This window comes from Solanum lycopersicum, chromosome 10 (assembly GCF_036512215.1).
Source record: "Solanum lycopersicum chromosome 10, SLM_r2.1".
Taxonomy (NCBI): domain Eukaryota; kingdom Viridiplantae; phylum Streptophyta; class Magnoliopsida; order Solanales; family Solanaceae; genus Solanum; species Solanum lycopersicum.
This window is the reverse complement of record NC_090809.1, coordinates 50040742-50060592: the sequence shown is the minus strand read 5'-3', so window position 1 is coordinate 50060592 and position 19851 is coordinate 50040742. Positions and strand designations below refer to the sequence as shown.

Below are 19851 nucleotides of genomic sequence, written 5' to 3'. Positions count from 1 at the left end.
TTATTATGGTTTATGATACTTTACGTAAATTAATAATTTTCTTTTTCTATCTGGCACTGATAGAATTCAAGAGTCAACTTAGTTTTTATGTCTTTAAAAATTTTAAGTTGTAATTACTATCATTTATAATATATTTAATGTCATTTTCAAATAATATATATTATCTTAATTTATGTAGCAATAATAAAATTTTAAAAGACAATCTGTTATAAATTCATTGAATGAGTGGATAGTCCATAAGGTTGGTACATGAACAACCATTCATATTCACTAGGTTACATGAACCTTTTTGGATAAGAATGTATCTATTTATTATGATACTTAATATGGTGACCTTTGGAGTGATTTCTCACTCTATAAATAGGGTTGTTCATTCACTATTGTAACAGATACATATGAGATTTGCATACACTTGAATAAGAAGAAAGTCTTATCTTCCATCTTACTCCTCTTGTCTTCATCTCTTTATATTTATATTGCCATGAGCTTGATTTTATAACACGTTATCAGCACGAGTCTCTAGCCAATTGAGATTGAGTTTTAGTTTTACTTTAACTCATGTTTTGGTTGATCTCGTTATGAAGATCAAAGTATTATATGCATAAAATCAGGTATGTATTTTCTAGAATATTTTTATGATTTAGAATAAAATAGTATTCAGTCACTAACAATTATCAGGAACCGAAGACATATACTACTATTGGTTGAATATGACATGCTATACACAATTTCTTAAATAGAAGAAGGTATAAAATTTTAATAGCATGAATTTGAATGTTATTTTGATTGTTTTGAAAGACTCAAAGGATGAGTCATGTTGTACTTCGATTTATTATACCGTTGGTTAAGGGTAAGACATCAGGTAAAAGTCCGGATGCATCATAATAAAAATATTTGAGGATAAGACGATAGATTCAAGTTCTATCGCACCAAAAGGGTAAGACATCAATTTGAGATTTGATGCACCGTGATTGGGTTCAAGTCCCATAGAATTATGGCGTAAAACGCCTTATATGGATAAGACATTGAGTTTGAGTCAATGCACCATAATGATGATATAATGATGACTAGGCTTTGATGAAAAGTCTTGAAATTCGTTCTATTGAATTTGCTTCATTCCTTGAAAAGAATGTGGTAGCAACATGTAATAACTCTGAAATCCGCCTGTTAACTTGCTCCATTCAATCATACGAATGTGGTAGCAGTGAATGTTAGTCTGAAAGATGACAAATGATTAATGATATGAATAAGGGCGTGGAGGGACATAATTATAATAGTTATCATTGTGGTAATGATAAAAGGAAGAACACTATGGGTTCTCCAAATAGTCCTTCAAAATGTGAAGGCAGTTTTCATTATCAAAATGGTATGAAAGGACATTGGACTTGTGAATGTTATCGACCCAATAATTTATAAATCCTCCATCAAAAGACAAGAAGATAAAGTGATGGTACACTTGATCTTTCAAAGTGATGTTGAGGTGTGTCATGGAAATATGATGAATTTTAAAGCCATGACAATGTGCTTATAATGCAATTATCTTTGATATGAGGTAACGCTCAATGATATAAATTGTGATGAGGATCTTGAATTCAAATCTGTCATATAGTGTGAACAGATAAATGGTTGGCCAAGTAAAATGCACAATTCAAGTATATTTTGTTTCACTTAGAAAAGTGACATTTTGGACTGGTAGTCCATAAATCAAGGTATAATGTCAGTGGGGTACAAATAAATTATTATACGATAGTATAACTGTAAGATATTAAATACGATTTGTGCCTTGGGGCATAAAGGTTTATCGCAAAAATCCTGACATTAGTGGAGATGTTTTCTCCTTTGGTGGATGAAATGAGGTTTGTTTTGATCTGGCAACATATGAAAACTTGAATGCATGTAAATGAATAATTTTAATGTCTAGCTAGACAATGAAGGTTATATGAAAATCCTTGAAACAATCGAGGTGTCTGAAGCATATAAGAGTTTGAAAGAAACTTTTCCAATAAAGCTTCAAGAATCCTTATATGGATTGAAATAGTCAAGGAAGAAAAAAGGTACAAAAGAATGACCCTAATTGTCCTTGTATTTTTATGAAAAGGTCTTGGTAAGACAAAATTTTGTCTTGACCTACAGATTGATAATTTGACAAATGAAATATTTGTCTAACAGTGCACATACACTGAAAAGTTTCGATGCAAATTTATATGGATAAATCGCATTCATTGAGTACCCCAATGATTATGAGATCACTTGAAAAAAAATGATGATTCAGTTTGATCTCTAAAGAAGGATGAAGAGTTTCTTGGTGATGAAACTTTATCTTGGTGCAATCAGGGCACTAGTGCATCTTACTAACAATATTTGACTAGATGTTTGTTTTGCAGTAAATTTACTGGCAAGATTCAGTTTCTCCCCGATAAAGGACATTGAAATGGTGTTGAACACATGATTGAATATTCTCAAAGGACCATAGTTATGGGCTTATTCTATTCCGAGGAATCCAAAACAAAATTGATTGGTTACGCAGATGCAGAATATTTATCTGATCCGCATAAAGCTCTATCTCAACCACGCTATGTGTATTCATGTGGAGGCACAATAATATCCCGGTGATCAATGAAGCAAACAAATGTTGCTATGCAGAAATGAAAGTCCTCCATGAAGCAAGTTGAAAGTGTGTTTGGTTGAGATAAATGACGCACCATATTCAAGAAATGTGTGGTTTTTCTTTAAAAAAGAATATACCAACCACAATGTACGAAGATTGGAGACATCATCACAAGAAATTAAGTGATGTTTAAATCAGGGGGAGTACAATACGCGTTGCACTCTTTTTCCCTTGATCGAGGTTTTTTCCCACTGGATTTTCCTGACAAGGTTTTTAATGAGGCAACAAATGGTGCGTATCAAAAGATATGTGTACTCTTTTTCCTTCACTAGAATTTTTTCCCACAGGGTTTTTCCTAGTAAGGTTTTTAACGAGGCACATTATCTATGGACATCCAAGGGAGAGTGTTATAAATTCATTGAATGAGTGGATAGTCCATAAGGTTGGTACATGAACAACCATTCATATTCACTAGGTTACATGAACCTTTTTGGATAAGAATGTATCTATTTATTATGATACTTAATATGGTGACCTTTGGAGTGATTTCTCACTCTATAAAAAGAATATACCAACCACAATGTACGAAGATTGGAGACATCATCACAAGAAATTAAGTGATGTTTAAATCAGGGGGAGTACAATACGCGTTGCACTCTTTTTCCCTTGATCGAGGTTTTTTCCCACTGGATTTTCCTGACAAGGTTTTTAATGAGGCAACAAATGGTGCGTATCAAAAGATATGTGTACTCTTTTTCCTTCACTAGAATTTTTTCCCACAGGGTTTTTCCTAGTAAGGTTTTTAACGAGGCACATTATCTATGGACATCCAAGGGAGAGTGTTATAAATTCATTGAATGAGTGGATAGTCCATAAGGTTGGTACATGAACAACCATTCATATTCACTAGGTTACATGAACCTTTTTGGATAAGAATGTATCTATTTATTATGATACTTAATATGGTGACCTTTGGAGTGATTTCTCACTCTATAAAAAGAATATACCAACCACAATGTACGAAGATTGGAGACATCATCACAAGAAATTAAGTGATGTTTAAATCAGGGGGAGTACAATACGCGTTGCACTCTTTTTCCCTTGATCGAGGTTTTTTCCCACTGGATTTTCCTGACAAGGTTTTTAATGAGGCAACAAATGGTGCGTATCAAAAGATATGTGTACTCTTTTTCCTTCACTGGAATTTTTTCCCACAGGGTTTTTCCTAGTAAGGTTTTTAACGAGGCACATTATCTATGGACATCCAAGGGAGAGTGTTATAAATTCATTGAATGAGTGGATAGTCCATAAGGTTGGTACATGAACAACCATTCATATTCACTAGGTTACATGAACCTTTTTGGATAAGAATGTATCTATTTATTATGATACTTAATATGGTGACCTTTGGAGTGATTTCTCACTCTATAAATAGGGTTGTTCATTCACTATTGTAACAGATACATATGAGATTTGCATACACTTGAATAAGAAGAAAGTCTTATCTTCCATCTTACTCCTCTTGTCTTTATCTCTTTATATTTATATTGCCATGAGCTTGATTTTATAACACAATCATAATTTTTAAATATTTTAAATTATTAATTTTTTTGATACCTTTTACATAATTTTAAAATAATGTATGTTACTCCCTTATTCAAATGTATGTTGCCCCTATAAAAATTCGAGAATCATTTAAAAAACTTGTGTCTTTTAAATTTTTAAAATGTTTGTTACTATGATCTACATTTGGGATCTAATTTCGAAAATGTATCAACTTTTTAAATCTTTTAAATACTTTTAAGTTACTAATCATTATAATTTACAATACTCTTAATAATAAGTCCAATAAAAAATCTAATTTCCTAATTTCTTTTTTCAAGACAATTGTTAGAATGTGATGCAATTAGTCAAAGGGAGAAAAAGGTGAAAGAAGGAAGTAACAGAAAAGTTATGTAAGATATGATTTAGTAATATTTTACCAACATACCAAACCTTATATACTGGATACGAAATGACATTTGGTATGATAGATAAATGAATATAATTTTGAGATAAATTTTTTGTTTTTTGTAATTTCTTATATGATTACAAAAATTTACAATAAATGTCTCTCAAGGTTGATAATTAGTAGCGAGATTTGTTATCCCTTACTTTAATGAAATAATAATTCTAGTCAGTGCAAATAATAATTAGTAGCGAGATTTGTTATTCCTTACTTTGATAATTAGTAGCAGATTCGTAAACAAATAACGTAGTCAGTGCAATGCTGAATCTAGAAGTCAATATATATATATATATATATATTTTTTTTAAAAAAAAATTTAATATTGAATCTAGAAGTCAATAATATTTTATTTTATTTTTCTATAGATAATAGTTAAAATTTTGTTTTGAAAAAGTTGGTATATATGATCTAGACTATGTGGTCAGAATGTGGTGACTGAGAGAGCTTAACAACATCCACATGGATTACAGGGGCAACTCCTTAAACGCACACCTCCAACAGAGTTCCAACGAAATCAATAATGGAGCTGCGTTGCTTGCAGACACTCAATATCCCTGCAACTGCTTTAGCAGAGAAGCCATTTTTGTGTGGACACCCAATTACATTGATTCAAACTAGCACTAAAAGGGGCCCAAATTCCAAAAACCTTAAGACCCTTCGTTTCAGAACTCAAATTTCAGGTAAATGCAATTTTCATTCATGGGTTCATACTCTGAAATTGGTCACACCCTTTTGGAGTCCTTTTCACATTTTAAAGAAAGAAATGAAAATGATAAAGAAGGATTAATGGGTTTATACCTGTTATTTAAGTGGAGAAGGGTACGGGGACGAACCCACTATCAGGTTTAATATTGAAATTATTTTTTGGAGGTTTTCAGTGACTTTGAACCTTGCTTATCATAAAAGAAGAAAAAAAAAGGGGTTTTTTTTTTTTGTAAAGTGAAGTTATTTTTTTTTTCCAGTTTTGAGGGATGGGGTTTGTACAAGGTTTATCACATGTTCTCTAGTGAAGTACTAGTTGAATGCATAAAAACATTTGGAGTTTATTCTTTTTCATTCTTTACATGTTCCATTTTGAAGAGTGACTGGAGGATCATATATAGTTTGCTGTATTATAACTCTCTGTTTGCCTATCATGGACCGAGGGTCTATCAGTCTCTGCCTCAACAGAGTAATGGTAACGTCTGCATACATTCTACCCGCCCTAGAGTCCACTTGTGGGATTTCACTGGCCCACTTGTGGGATTTCACTGGGTATGTTTTTGTTGTCGTTGTTGGTCTCTCATGGTTATGAAGAAGAGTCCTTCAATGTAAAACCTTCATATTGATGAATTATTCAGATGTATTATTATGCCTTTTTGGATCATCTTCTATTAGCTTTTATGCATTTTGTTTTGTCAAGTTGTGGAGTCTGATTTATTCTCTGTAACCAAAAATACTTTGATTTATTAATATATATATCCCACCGCCGTGGAAGTTTACTCATGGGGTGTTACCATGAAATATTGATTTCTCTCTTTCTCTCACTAGATCTCTCATCTCTTTCTCTTGAAAGTTCTTGTGTTCTTAATTTATCAAGTGTGTATGTGAATTCGATCCTAACATGTTGTACATCCATATTAATTGTTGTAGTTTTTCTACTAATGTTTTCTCCTTCAATTTTTGTCACTGTTTGTTGTAGTACTGTTCTGTTACTATCTTTTGTTTTTTTTACTTCTGTTACATTTTTTCTGGACTGTTTTTCCTTGAGCCAAGGGTTTATCAAAACAGTCACTTTACCTCTGAGGTAGCACTAGCAAGGTCTGTGCATACTCTACCCTCCGACACACTTTGTGGAACTATATGTTGTTGTTGCTTCTATTAGCTTTTACAAGCATTATTTGGAGAGCATTTGTAGGATGATCTTCTATGACTGGGCCTGTGGAACCATCTCTACAAGGAAACAAATTTTAATTTCTTTCTTGTGGTCTAAAGGTGCTTGATAAATAAGCAATCTTCTAAGAAGTGTTATAATTATATGGATATATCATATATGAATGTGCAGCAAAAATTAGCTCATTGGAACCTCAAGGAACTGCAAAAGATGTCAAATCAAAAGATGCAAATCTTGTTTTTGTTGCTGGTGCAACCGGTAGGGTTGGTTCTCGGACTGTAAGGTTGTATTTTGTTTTCGACCTTGACTTTAGACTTAACTATATAAATCCATTAAACCTGCTACTAAGTATATATTGCTGAAAGACCAGAATGTTTTCAGGGAGCTTCTGAAATTAGGCTTTAAAGTTCGAGCTGGAGTTCGAAGTGCTCAAAGAGCTCAACCTCTTGTCAAAGTAAAAATTCTGACTAGTGGAAACATGTGATTTTACTGGATAACGTGCATCTAGATTCTTTATGACTCATAAATTGTTCCTTGTTACAGAGTGTTGAGCAGATAAAACTTGAGAATGCTACGGATGGAGGAGCAAAAGGTAAGATTGATGCAGAAAGGACTTCTCATATATGATTATGGTATTAGCAGTTTAGAGTAAATGTGCTTCTTTGGAACATCACATGTTACATTTGGTCTTTAGCCCAGCTATAGAGAAGCTTGAAATTGTGGAATGCGATTTGGAGAAAAGTTATCAGATTAGGCCTGCACTGGGCGATGCATCAATTGTTATATGTTGCATTGGTGCCAGTGAAAAGGAGATCTTTGATGTTACTGGACCATATCGAATTGATTACCTGGCTACTAAGAACCTTATTGATGCAGGTAAAAGGAATTCTGATTTAAATTGTAGATGTTACTCAAATCTTTTTTCGTCATATTGTCCTCTACAATTCGTTCCTTCAGAAGCAATTGGTATTGATTAAAATCAGATGCAGTGCCATTAAAATACTCACACTCACATAAAATGAGTGATAGAAAGTTGATTGTTTCCTCTGCGCAGCAACCGTCGCAAAAGTTGACCACTTTATCTTGCTCACATCTTTGGGAACAAACAAGGTCGGTTTTCCTGCAGCAATTCTCAAGTAAGTCTAGGAGTATTCTGATTCACATTAGAGTCCTTGGAAGATATATTTGGCTTTAAACATGAAAACATTTTCTTTAGTTCATTGACTTTCCATTTTGTTATGGTCTGTAAGTTTGTTTTGGGGAGTCCTCCTTTGGAAAAGGAAAGCAGAAGAGGCACTGCTTGCCAGTGGGCTTCCTTATACTGTGAGTTCTTCTCTGTATTATGCGTTGGAAATACAAAAGTGAGGTGATATGTGTCTTAACTGCAATATGGTGCTCATATTTCACTCTGCTATTTCAGATTGTGAGACCTGGAGGAATGGAACGTCCCACTGATTCTTTTAAAGAAACTCACAATATTACTCTTTCGGAGGAAGATACTTTATTTGGTGGTCTCGTGTCAAACCTTCAGGTTCCTAACAAAGTTCCATTTGCAATTAAAATTTCTTGACCTCTTTAGGGTAATGATACATTATCTACACTAATAATTTTTTTTTAACATGATATGAAAATACATTCCAGCATGTAACTCAATGGGCTTGTGATGTGGATAACTGTTCAGAGATAAATAATACTTTCCTTGAGTAGTTTTCATTCTGAAAATCAAAGTGGAAGGTTCTTTTTTATTTTTCTAGTTCTCTGTCTCAACTAAAAGTTTGCATTGATTTCTTAAAGTTAAAAGGTTATTTGTGGCTTAAATTTCATGAGAGCAATAGTCCGACCTCACATAATGAATACTCCCACTGGTGCACAGAAATACTTGTTACATACAGGACTCAAAATCTCTAAATGGGCGATGAACAATCATGAGTTGCAATTCATGCATATTGTTATATCTGATGTCAACCGATAGCATTTTATCTGGGCTGTCAGGGGTTACTCTTCTTGGACATTTTACAAAGTCACGTGAGACCTATTGGCATAAAGAAAAATGGTTGAAGTATTTGCTAAGTCTCATAAATTTTGTTTATATCAAGAGTAGCAATTTACAGTCAGCAGCTAAGACAACTCTGATTGATCAGGTGGCAGAACTAATGGCGGTTATGGCCAAAAACCGGAGCCTTTCATACTGTAAAGTGGTTGAAGTTGTTGCAGAAACAACAGCACCGTTGACCCCCATGGAGGACCTTCTTGCAAAAATTCCCCCCCAACGTGTTGAGGTTTCCCCACCCAAGGTAATTTCATTTACTTCATGGAAAACAGAGATTACTTTGCCCAAAATGGCTTTTATACAGAATTAGGATAAATGAGGCATTCATGCAACTGTCTTTAAAACAGAGAACCTTCCAATCCTGTCTTTATAAGGGACTTGTCTACTCTGATACTCCTAATAAATTCATGCAGAGGACCTTAGAATCACTTCATTTTAAGTCTTATTAACCCAGTTGTTTCTAGGAAACTGGTGATTTACAGAAATCTGCAACTCCAACCAGTATTACGTCTGAGATCCCTGATGCCTTGCTCGAGAAAAAACCTTCTGAAACAAAGTTGAAAGCAGCAGCACCTCTCTCTCCATATACTGCGTAAGCTTGATTATTTATTTTCTGATAGGTGCATGTTTCTTCTTCAAATGAACTTATGCTTCTTTTCTTTTTTACTTTTTCCGGAATGTATGAAGAACTAAAGCCACCAATATCTCCTACTCCAACCCCTAGCATAGGCACAAGTTCAACCAAAGAAGGCAAAGCAGGCACTCCACACCTTCTTCCGAAATTAGTTCTTCAGAAAACTCAATCCCTGAAACTGATAGAAATACTCAACAGACAGACAAAAATAAAAAACTCCTTCCTCACCTTATCCTTTGTAACCTCATCTGCGTCCTCTCCACTTTAATTTTCACTGTTGTTGACTGTATACAAAGTGTGAAGATTAGACATCCCAGAATATTTCAAGTAGAATCATCATGGTCCACAATATTCTAGAATTTCCAATCCACAGTGACAGAATCTGATATGCACTCAGTAAACACATCAAGTGTATATAAAAAATTTTAATCTTTGTTAATGCAAAGAATATATTTTCAGTGTGTGCTTGTCTCATGGAACCTGATCTAATGATGTTTATTAGGGAATAATCTAAGCAAAATAAGAGAAATACGAACTCTTGTTTTTCATTCAAAGTATCATATTTGAAACTTTACATACAGACTTCACTGGAATATTGCATATAATTACTGTTATTACCACAGTTATGCAGAGCTTAAACCGCCTACATCTCCTAGTCCGATTCCTCCTGGTGGTCATCAAGCAGGTGCAAGTGGAGCAGAAGATAGCAAACCCACTAAAAAAGCCTCTTCTGTTGTTGATTATGCTTTTGACAAAGCAGAATTGCTGACTACAAGACCTTCGTCTCCATATGCTGCGTTAAGTCATTCCTGAGTTAGTCCAACTACTTACACGCAAGTATAGTGTATTTTATTTGCTGACTGATTCAATGTTGGCAGTTATGAAGATTTAAAGCCACCTACATCTCCTAGTCCAAATCCTCCCGGAGGTCGTCAAGAAGGTTCAAGTGGAGCAGAAGATGGTGAACCTACTAAAGCAGTTTCTTCTGTTGTTGATTCTACTTTTGACAAAGTAGAATTGCTGACTACAAGGCCTTTGTCTCCATACACTGCGTTAAGTCATTCCTGAGTTAGTTCAACTACTTACACGCAAGCATAGTGTATCTTATTTGCTGACTGATTTAATCTTGGCAGTTATGAAGATTTAAAGCCACCTACATCTCCTAGTCCAATTCCTCCCGGTGGTCGTCAAGAAGGTGCAACTGGAGCAGAAGACAGCGAACACACTAAGGCAGCCTCTTCTGTTGTTGATTCTACTTTTGACAAAGCAGAATTGCTGACTACAAGGCCTTTGTCTCCATACACTGCGTTAAGTCATTCCTGAGTTAATCCAACTACTTACACGCAAGCATAGTGTATCTTATTTGCTGACTGATTTAATCTTGGCAGTTATGAAGATTTAAAGCCACCTACATCTCCTATTCCAATTCCTCCCGGTGGTCGTCAAGAAGGTGCAAGTGGAGCAGAGGATAGCGAACACACTAAGGCAGCCTCTTCTGTTGTTGATTCTACTTTTGACAAAGCAGAATTGCTGACTACAAGGTATTTGTCTCCATAGCGTTATGTCATTCCTGAGTTAGTCCAACTACTTACACGCAAGCATAGTGTATCTTATTTGCTGACTGATTCAATCTTGGCAGTTATGAAGATCTAAAACCACCTACATCCCCTAGTACAAATCCTCCTGGAGGTCGTCAAGAAGGTGCAAGTGGAGCAGAGAATACCAAACCCACTAAGGAAGCCTCTTCTGTTTATTTATTTACTTTTGACAAAGCAGAGTTGGTGACTACAAGGCCTTTGTCTCCATACACTGCGTTAAGTCATTCCTGAGTTAGTCCAACTACTTACATGCAAGTATACTGTATCTTATTTGCTGACTGATTAATCTTTGCAGTTATGAAGATTTAAAGCCACCTAGATCTCCAAGTCCAAGACCGAGTGGTTTGAAATCCTCAGCAACTGCGGAAGTAACATCAGCAGTTACTGGAGGCAACGATGTGGCAATCGATAGTGCTAACAATTTCTCCAAGGAGGATTCATCAAAAAGTTCAGCTTTCTGTCATTCTCCTTACCCTGCGTAAGTAGAGTTAGCTTTTTACTTGGCAGATTGCACTGCATCAATTTTGATAGGAACTGGATATCAGCTATATCTCCTCCTTTTTTTCCAATTTGAGAATAAGTGGAAGTATCTTTTCAATAACTTTACCACATCTTCAGACTTTGGGTCCAGTTTCTTGACAAGATCTTTGTCCTGGAAAGAATAAAAAACAAGATAAAAATGAGTAAAGTAAAATTCTCGAAGTTGAGTCATAACAGCACCTATCTCATTTCTTGTCTTGATGTTACTATGTGGTTTGACCAAGTTTTGACTTATCTCAAAGGTTACACCATAATCAGATATGTCAACCTCAACCCCCTCCCATATCACCATCATCAAATGCAGCAACCCTGACTAGAATCACCAGAAAATTCTAAGTTGCGGATTCTTCAGTTTCAATGCCGCACCCGTGTCTGATTCTCCAAAAAATACACTACTTTTGGAGAATCCGACACGCACCCTGACAATTTTGAAGAGTCCAGCAATTGCAGATAGTAGCCTTTAGTGATAGTAGCCAATGTAGTACTCCCTCCGTTCCTATTTATATATCGACCTTACTAAAAGTAGGTTGTCCTTAATATTTGTCAATTTACTAAGTCAATGCATATAACACTATTTTACCCTTAAGAGTTATTAGACTTTGAAAGTATGAATTTGACCAGCATAGGAAATACAAAATATTCATGTTAATTGGTCAATTCAATTATTCAAAATAAATTAATTCATGTTCATTTATTAAAAACTTGACTTCTAGAAAATACTAAATAAGGGTACAATGGTAAACTTACCTATTTTCTTAAGGGAGTTTGAATCTAAAACAATGACATATAAATAGGAACAGAGGGTGTAGTTGATAAGGTTTTGTGTTTTAGATATCTTAGGTCCTGCTGAGGAATAAAGGAATGGAATGACATAATCCATGTGATGTTTTGTCACTTCTTTAAGTTGTGCTATAAAACTGAACTTCCTGTCTTTCGTTGCATTGAACAGGTATGAGGACTTCAAGCCTCCAAGCTCTCCAACGCCATCTTTCAATAAAATGTGAAAATCTAGTTCTGTTTTGCTTCACTAGTTGTATCTCGGCAATCCTATTGCGTAATGCATCAACTCAAGCATTACAGTTGGAGCAATTTTTTTTTTTCGTTTTTTCACTTGTATTTGACTTGTTGATGCCAACCACACACTGTCAAGTGTCAACTGTTAACTCTATTAGCATTCACATGTTATTGTATAAAATGAGGCCACATTTTCCTTGTTCATCTGTGAAAAGTAGAGGACTTTCCGATTCTGTACAAAAGATGTGGATAATTACTTTTTGGGGGCAATAGTTAATTTTTATCGATGTTGTAGGATGGTTTTGGCACAGATAGTTATGATTGGTTGAATATAACTACCAAAGGAATATTTAAAAGGAAGGGTTGAACCTTCGACCTTGTGGTTAACAGCCACACGCTCCAACCAACTGAGCTACTCCAGCTCTGTCTCTGGCCTTGCAAAAATTATTTATTTCTTTGTTATTGCTAACTACTTTTCTTGACTCATCCAATAATATACACTGATAAATATGCTAACTACTTTTCTTGACTCATCCAGTAATTTTGCTTGGATAAATATTTGGAGATGGTAACCAAAAAATAGCAACTTGCAAGCTTTGACTGCTATTTCCCAAGTTCAGATTTTATGTCTATGTTACAGATATTGTCCTTACAAATCCTAATTCTTCTTCTTTTTTTTTTTTTAGATAAAATGGGCTAACCCCTCCCCTCCTTTCCCAATCTATACGCGAAATCTCAATTATACATTCTAACTTTACGGGTGTCCTATCACCCCTCTGAACTATTTAAAAATGTTATAAATAACCCTTTAAAACACAATAATCATTCACGAGTCTTGTGATGAAACACACGCACCTGACACGTATTTTTCACCAATTATTATTTTTTAATTATTTTTTCTCCTTCTTCTTTATACTTTCTTCCCAAATTACCATCTTAACTCTTTGTGAAAGTTTTGATTTTAAAAAATATTGAGGGATTTGAATATAACTTGGGTTATAAAAGTATTTCGAAGTTACTTCTGCTTTGCAGAAATGTATGGAAGCTCATTCCGATTACTATGCTTCAATTTTACGGGTAGAGAAAGATGTAGAAGCAAAGGTTATTGTTGAATTTGAGAAGAAAAGAGAATCGATTGAGCAGAAATACAAATTGTAATTTTTTTTTTGAGAATGGAAAAGAGAAAAAAGAGAGTTTTTTGACTAATTTATTTCCAATAAATAATTGTAATAAACGTGCTACAGATTTTCAGTTCATAGAACTGTAATTATTTTTATATATAAAAAATCTCCCCCATTTACCTTCACGATCCTAAAATATTTAACTAGAAATAAACTACCATCAAATCGTTTTAGGTTAACTTCCACATTATCTCTTATCTAGGAACTTTCTCTTTCAAAAACAAACCCCCTTCCATGTCTTTACCATTAACTCTTTCACTTCCTTTACTTATCAAAGTTGCATGTATAAAAAAAAAAGGCATGGTGGACACTTGTACTTATATGAATTTGTATTGTGAATCTTTCTACTTAACAATTTATCAACTAAATCCTTAAACTCAATAAAATACCATATATCAAACCCCTCTGACCCTTGACCATACTTATTTGACATTAAAATGATTGAATTGGCATAAGAAAGTGGGTACACGCGTGAGAAGGCGGATGGACCTGCATTTTAAATTTAAAAAATATTTTAAAGTAAAATTTTCAATTAAAAAAAATTTAAAACTAACATAATAAATTTTTTTAAAAAATGAACTTTAGAAAAGGTCATCCTCTTCCTTCAACTCCAGCCGTCATCCCCGTTCTTGACCCCGTCCATTTTTCTTTCTTCTATACACTTCTTAACAACTTTAGCAGGATATTGACACCTCATTGTCGTCACATACAAGTTGTTATTACTGAAGAGAGAAAGCAACGATTTTATGGTGATGCTCTTCGCTTCGTCGGGGTCTACTAATTCAAAGTGGAGTAAGAGAGAGGCGACACTGATCCTTTTTCACTAGATTGGGAGGCGGCGAGTGGGTTTATTGGTACTCCGGAGAGGACAAGAAGAGAGACGGCCCATGGTGGCTCATAGGGGTCGCCAGTTAATAATTTTGTGGAGGTTGGAGAAAGAGGAAAGAAAAATAGAGAGGCTTGCAATGGAGGTGGAGACCTGCAAGTCTTGCCGGCAAGAAAGTGGCCGCGACGACTTCGCCGGTGAATTTAGATGTACACTGTTGAAGAGGTGTGGAGTCCCAAAATTTAATAAATTTAAAATTTATTATTTTATGTTTTATTTAATAAAATTTTGTTTGATAATTTTTAAAAATAAATAATAAAGATAATTATGACATGTAATTAATTTACGTGATATGGATATGACATGTCATCTATTCAAGGTGAGTGAATTACACACATGACGAGAGGAGTTTGAGAATACTTGTTTGATTGAGTTTAAGGGTTTACTTGGTAAATAGTTAAGTAAAATGGTTTACAATACAAACGCATACAAGTATATGTATCTACCAGACCATTTCGCCAAAAAAAATAATTATATTTGACTTCGCAACAACACCCACCAAAAAATTGATCAACAAAATATAACCCAAAAAATATTTGTTGTCTTATCGATACTTTGAATACAAACTTTAGTTTTCAATAACAAAAATTTAATGAGAACCTTCTTTAATTTGAAAAAGAAGCATCTTCAGAAATTTAAGAACAATGTTATGTGAAGATACAAAATCATATTCAAAAAGAAAAAAATTGATGAATCAATATAAATTATAGACTAATTTATTTACAAAGATTAAGAATTAATTAGTAGACAGAACTCCAAAAAGGGTTGCCTGAAATCTTCAAGATCATGGTAGAATTTAGAATAGAAAATAGTTAGAAAGTAAGAAAGAGAGAGAAAACAATAGAAGAAAGAGAAGAACGATGAAAAAGAAAATAAAAAGGAAAAAAATAGTCAGTTTATTCTATTTGACAAAGTGAATGCTTTCTCTGTGCCAACTCAGCATTTAAGGGTAAAGTTATTTTATTTTAAATAAGTTCAAGAGGGTAATAACATTTCTATAAAATAAAAATGGATAGTTAAAAATCCGGTAATAGATTAGGGGGTGATTTGATTATTTTCTCTTTTTTTCAAACAATTTTTCTCCTCATTCCTACTCTTTGAAAAGATAACCAGCAGCTAAGGATCAGGTAAATGTGATGTCATACTTAATTACTGGAAACGTTTCCAAACATCAAAAAAGAGATACTTTGACCAAAATAAGTCATTCTATAAATCAATGTACCAAAATAGTATGTTTTTAATTTATTTTACAAAATTAGTATAAACGTGGTTCACAGTAACGTTTTATGCTTTATTTTATTTTAAAAAATTTAATGAAAAAAAAGAGCAAAAGTTCACGAAGCAAATGGAAATAAAACGTTATTGACAATAACGTTTTATACTTCGTTATCTAGAATCACGTTTTAGAGTATAAAACGTTACTCAAAGTAACGTTTTTATATTTTAGTACTGTAGACACATTTTATCCAGTCACGGGCTCTGCAATTAAAGAATCGAATCCTGTATTTTACAGATTATAAAACGTAACTGATAATCACATTTATTATATAGAACGTAACTGTCAATCACGTTTTATGTATATTTAATCACGGGGCATCGGATTAAGAATAAAATCCCGCTACATTGGAATCTTACAGATCATAAAACGTTATCGCTGATCACATTTCTACATTAAATCGTGATTATCAATTACGACATTATGTTAAAGTCAATTTTTTCATTTTTTTACTGACGACAAATAGTTATAAAATGAACCTTGTTGAAACAAATGTTCTAAACACTCCAACAACATTCATTCAAAATTTTGTTTGTGTAGCCCAATTTTGAAACAATATTTACAAAGGTATGAATTAAATAAGTCGAGTCAATGTATCATATTGTGTTATTATTTTTACCATAGCTTTCAAATATTTTTCTAATTTATTACTTAGAAAGATGACTTATTTTTATGTGTAGGAATAAAAATGACAAATTTTGAACATAATGTGATGGTTGCTTTGTACTGGTGTGGCGAAATAATTACTGAACAGATGCAGGTATACTGAATCTGCTAGATATGATTATTAACCTGTATACTTCAATGAAGTATGTTGAATTGGTTGAATTATTGCATGAGAAATGGGTACAACTAGTGAAAATATTCAAATGGATATTTTGGAAAAATATCCTTGATCAATTCAAGGTAACCATACAAGATTCATTGAGTTTAAAATTGATGATGATCAATCTTTGTTACAATTTTTTGTTATACCTCAACACTTTGCGGATAAGATTGACATAAATGTTTTGGAAATGTATGTAAAGATCAAATCAACAAATCAAAATGATATATTTCAAATTAGTGGTCAACATGGTTATCACATGAATTTGTTGTCTCAAAATTATGGATTTGCCATGGTTAGTCAACCACATTATGCAGAGCCGATTGCTCAACCACCATTTCAACAATTGTTAATGCATGACCAACGATTATTTGGCGAAGGTTCAAGTAGCCAAAGACATGTTGACAATAGTTCGAGAAAATACGAGGCAGGTAAAACAACAAATTTGTGTTTTAATGAATTTTAATATAATTAGTTGATAACACAATTTTACTCATTATAAATATACATATATAGATAGATAGTGATATTTTTTGTGATTAATTACCTTAACTTTGTTAAGGAATAACCTTATGGAGAATAAATTACTGATTTTAAAACAAGCTTCTATGTATCATAATTTTCTAAAATTTAATTGAATTTCTTTTTCCACAAAGAAAATGAGAACAATGTTGATCCATATAGTGATTTAAATGCTGAAATTAGTGAAGACAGTTCAGAGGAAGATGAACCTTCAAAAGATGATGGTGAGAGTGAATCAGATGAAGATATCAATAATGCTAGAGATTTTTCTCAAAATGACATTGGTATAAATTTTCCTAATCAATTTGAAAAGGATGTGTCTGAAGTGCAAAATGATGTACCATATTTTAGAACATTAGATAACGAGGAAGACATTTTCATGTCGACATGTGAATCTGAGATGGAGTATTGTTCCGTCTGGTCTGAAGATGGCACAAAAGATTTGAAAAAAAGGTATTTTTTTAATAGTAAAGAAAAATTAAAACGAGTTGTGACAATTTGAAGTTTGAAAAAAAATAATGAATTCAAGGTGGTGACATCAAACAAGAGTTTATGGGTTGCAAGATGCAAGTTTCATACTCTATTGGGTTGCTTGTGGTTTCTCCGAGGACGAAAGGTTGGAGATAACCTTTGGAAAATAGGAAAATATATTGAAAATCATAGATGTGAGACTGAGGGGCTTTCTAGAGGTCATGCAAATCTAAATACCAATTTAATTGCATCTTTGATTCTTAATCAAATTGAAAAAAATTCCAAGGTTTTGGTGGTAGATGTCATTTCCAAGGTTCACGAAAAATTTGGTCATCAAATAACATAAAGAAAAGCGTGGCTTGGACGTCAACGCACATTTGAATTGGTGTATGGTGACTTTAAGAAATCATTTAGTGACCTACCCAAATTTTTTACAGCTTTTCAACACTTTAACCATGGAACAATTGTGGAATGGAAACACGCAGAGTCTATGAGTTCGTTAGAGGTAAAAACTTTCAAATATGTATTTTGGGCTTTCAAGTCATGCATTGATGGATTTCAAACATGTCGCCTTGTTATTTCAGTAGATGGAACTCATATGTATGGAAAATATGAGATTAAATTATTGATTGCTGTTGGAATTGATGGAAATGATAATATTCTTCCTCTAGCGTTTGCTATTGTAGATAAAGAATCGAAAGTAGCATGAAAATGGTTTTTTAAGAATTTGAGTGCACATGTCATAAAAGATAGAGAAGATATTTGTGTTATATCTGATAGGGCAAAAGGAATATTGACAAGTTTACAGGAGTTGCGGCGATTTCAGGAGCCTCGAGTCTTCCATCGATATTGTATAAGACATCTTAAGAGTAATTTTCAATCTTGATTTCCAAACAAGGATCTTAGTAGGCTGATGTAGAGGGCTGCTTCAACCCATCAAGTAAGAAAATTTGAGTCCTTGATTTGGAAAATTAGAGAAGAAAATGAAGATGCACATGAATATCTCATGGAAATCCCCTTGGAGAAATGGACGGTTAGCCATGATGTCGGTAAAAGATGGGGAGTGTTGACAACAAATATTTCAGAGTCGTTCAATGGAGTGTTGAAAAAAGCACGTGGCTTGCCGGTCAATTCTATGGTCAGACTTTCATTAGAGCAAACTGTTGAACGATACACTCGTAGGTCTAAAAAAGTGCAGCATCTCCTAGAACAAGATGAATTGTGGACCGAAAGGTTCAAAATGAAGTGGGAGAAGAACTATGAAAGTTCAAAAAGGCACTTTATTTTTTTATTGGAATATACCCACAGGGGTATATGAGGTTAGATCTATTCAAGTTGATGGTACTGGTGGTAATCCTCATTGTGTTTCACTGAATGAAAGAAAATGTGATTGTGGAAAATGGGTTAATTTGCATTTCCCATGTTCACATGTCATGAAGGTTACTGATAGAATGGGAGAGTTAGATAGAAACTTTGTTAGTGAACATTTCACTGTAGAGAATTATGTTGCAATATATTCTGGGTCCTTCTCACCGGTTGGCCATAAGGCGTATTGACCATCTCCTAATTTTAGAATGGAAAGTAATGAATTCTATCGTCGTCTCAATCGATCAAGGAACAGTAGAATACCCAATGAGATGGATCGTTGTGCTGTTGTATATGAGCGAGCTTGTCGATTATGTAGACAAATCGGACATTATAGGAGTCGATGTCCATATCGTAATTAAAATTAAGTAGACAATTGTTGATTAGTTTAATTGTGTTAATTCCAAATGTGGGTCAATGTCTAGTTTTGATAATTTTCTTTCAGTTAGCTACTGTAATGTAATTTAAATAATAATTAATTTTTGTCTTTTGTTGTTTAGTCTGGAGCTTATGCAGTTGTAATTTCATCAAAGTGTTGCTTAGGTAGACAGAAACATAAGAATAGACATAAACACAAGAATTGAGAAATAGGCGACCATAATTCAATATCTGCAAAATGAGATACTTCTATCGATTATAAGAAAATGCCAACGAGATTTGCGCTTAAAAAAATGTCTACAAGTATGTGCCACTTTTTATTGCTTAAAAAATATTATCTAAAAATTTTGAGATATAAAAATCAGAATTCAAAATAGACAAATCTTTCTTATTAACTCTTGTCCTTGTTTCATAATCCTCAAAAACTGGAACATTGGTGTAGGAATTATTGAGTTTGGATTCAATCTCATTATTTACACATTTCAAGTTGGTATATTTTCACATTCACATCCAAGGTAAGCTTTTGCATTTCTTTTTAATAAGAGACTATAAAATCTTCCAAACAAAGACTATTGTAGTATAAACCTTTATATGTTAGGTATGTGCATAGGAAGATCCACA

The 19851-nt window shown here is 33.6% G+C and overlaps 1 protein-coding gene across 3 annotated transcripts; it reads left to right on the top strand.

Moving 5' to 3' along the window:
• Positions 1–4998: 4998 nt before the first annotated feature.
• On the top strand, positions 4999–12527 carry LOC101245302 (protein TIC 62, chloroplastic). Of its 3 annotated transcripts, none has more exons than XM_069290612.1 (17): positions 4999–5296; positions 6661–6772; positions 6871–6943; positions 7033–7081; positions 7189–7365; positions 7544–7625; positions 7740–7812; positions 7910–8020; positions 8631–8783; positions 9004–9131; positions 9797–9970; positions 10052–10225; positions 10307–10480; positions 10562–10714; positions 10813–10986; positions 11067–11249; positions 12261–12527. In XM_069290612.1, the coding sequence occupies exons 1-17, from the start codon at positions 5137–5139 to the stop codon at positions 12313–12315; spliced, it is 2205 nt and encodes a 734-aa protein (XP_069146713.1). In that variant the 5' UTR covers positions 4999–5136; the 3' UTR covers positions 12316–12527. The 3 variants fall into 3 exon arrangements, with proteins under 3 accessions (XP_069146713.1, XP_069146714.1, XP_069146715.1); XM_069290613.1 differs by having other exon boundaries at positions 5012–5296; positions 9022–9131; XM_069290614.1 differs by lacking the exon at positions 10562–10714 and having other exon boundaries at positions 5012–5296; positions 10307–10459.
• Positions 12528–19851: the final 7324 nt, after the last annotated feature.

Coding starts and splice junctions, on each gene's coding strand:
- LOC101245302 (XM_069290612.1), top strand. CDS start 5,137: ATGGAGCTGCGTTGCTTGCAGACACTCAATATCCCTGCAACTGCTTTA. Junction 10,226..10,306: donor CCTTTGTCTCCATACACTGC/GTTAAGTCATTC, acceptor TAATCTTGGCAG/TTATGAAGATTTAAAGCCAC. Junction 10,481..10,561: donor CCTTTGTCTCCATACACTGC/GTTAAGTCATTC, acceptor TAATCTTGGCAG/TTATGAAGATTTAAAGCCAC.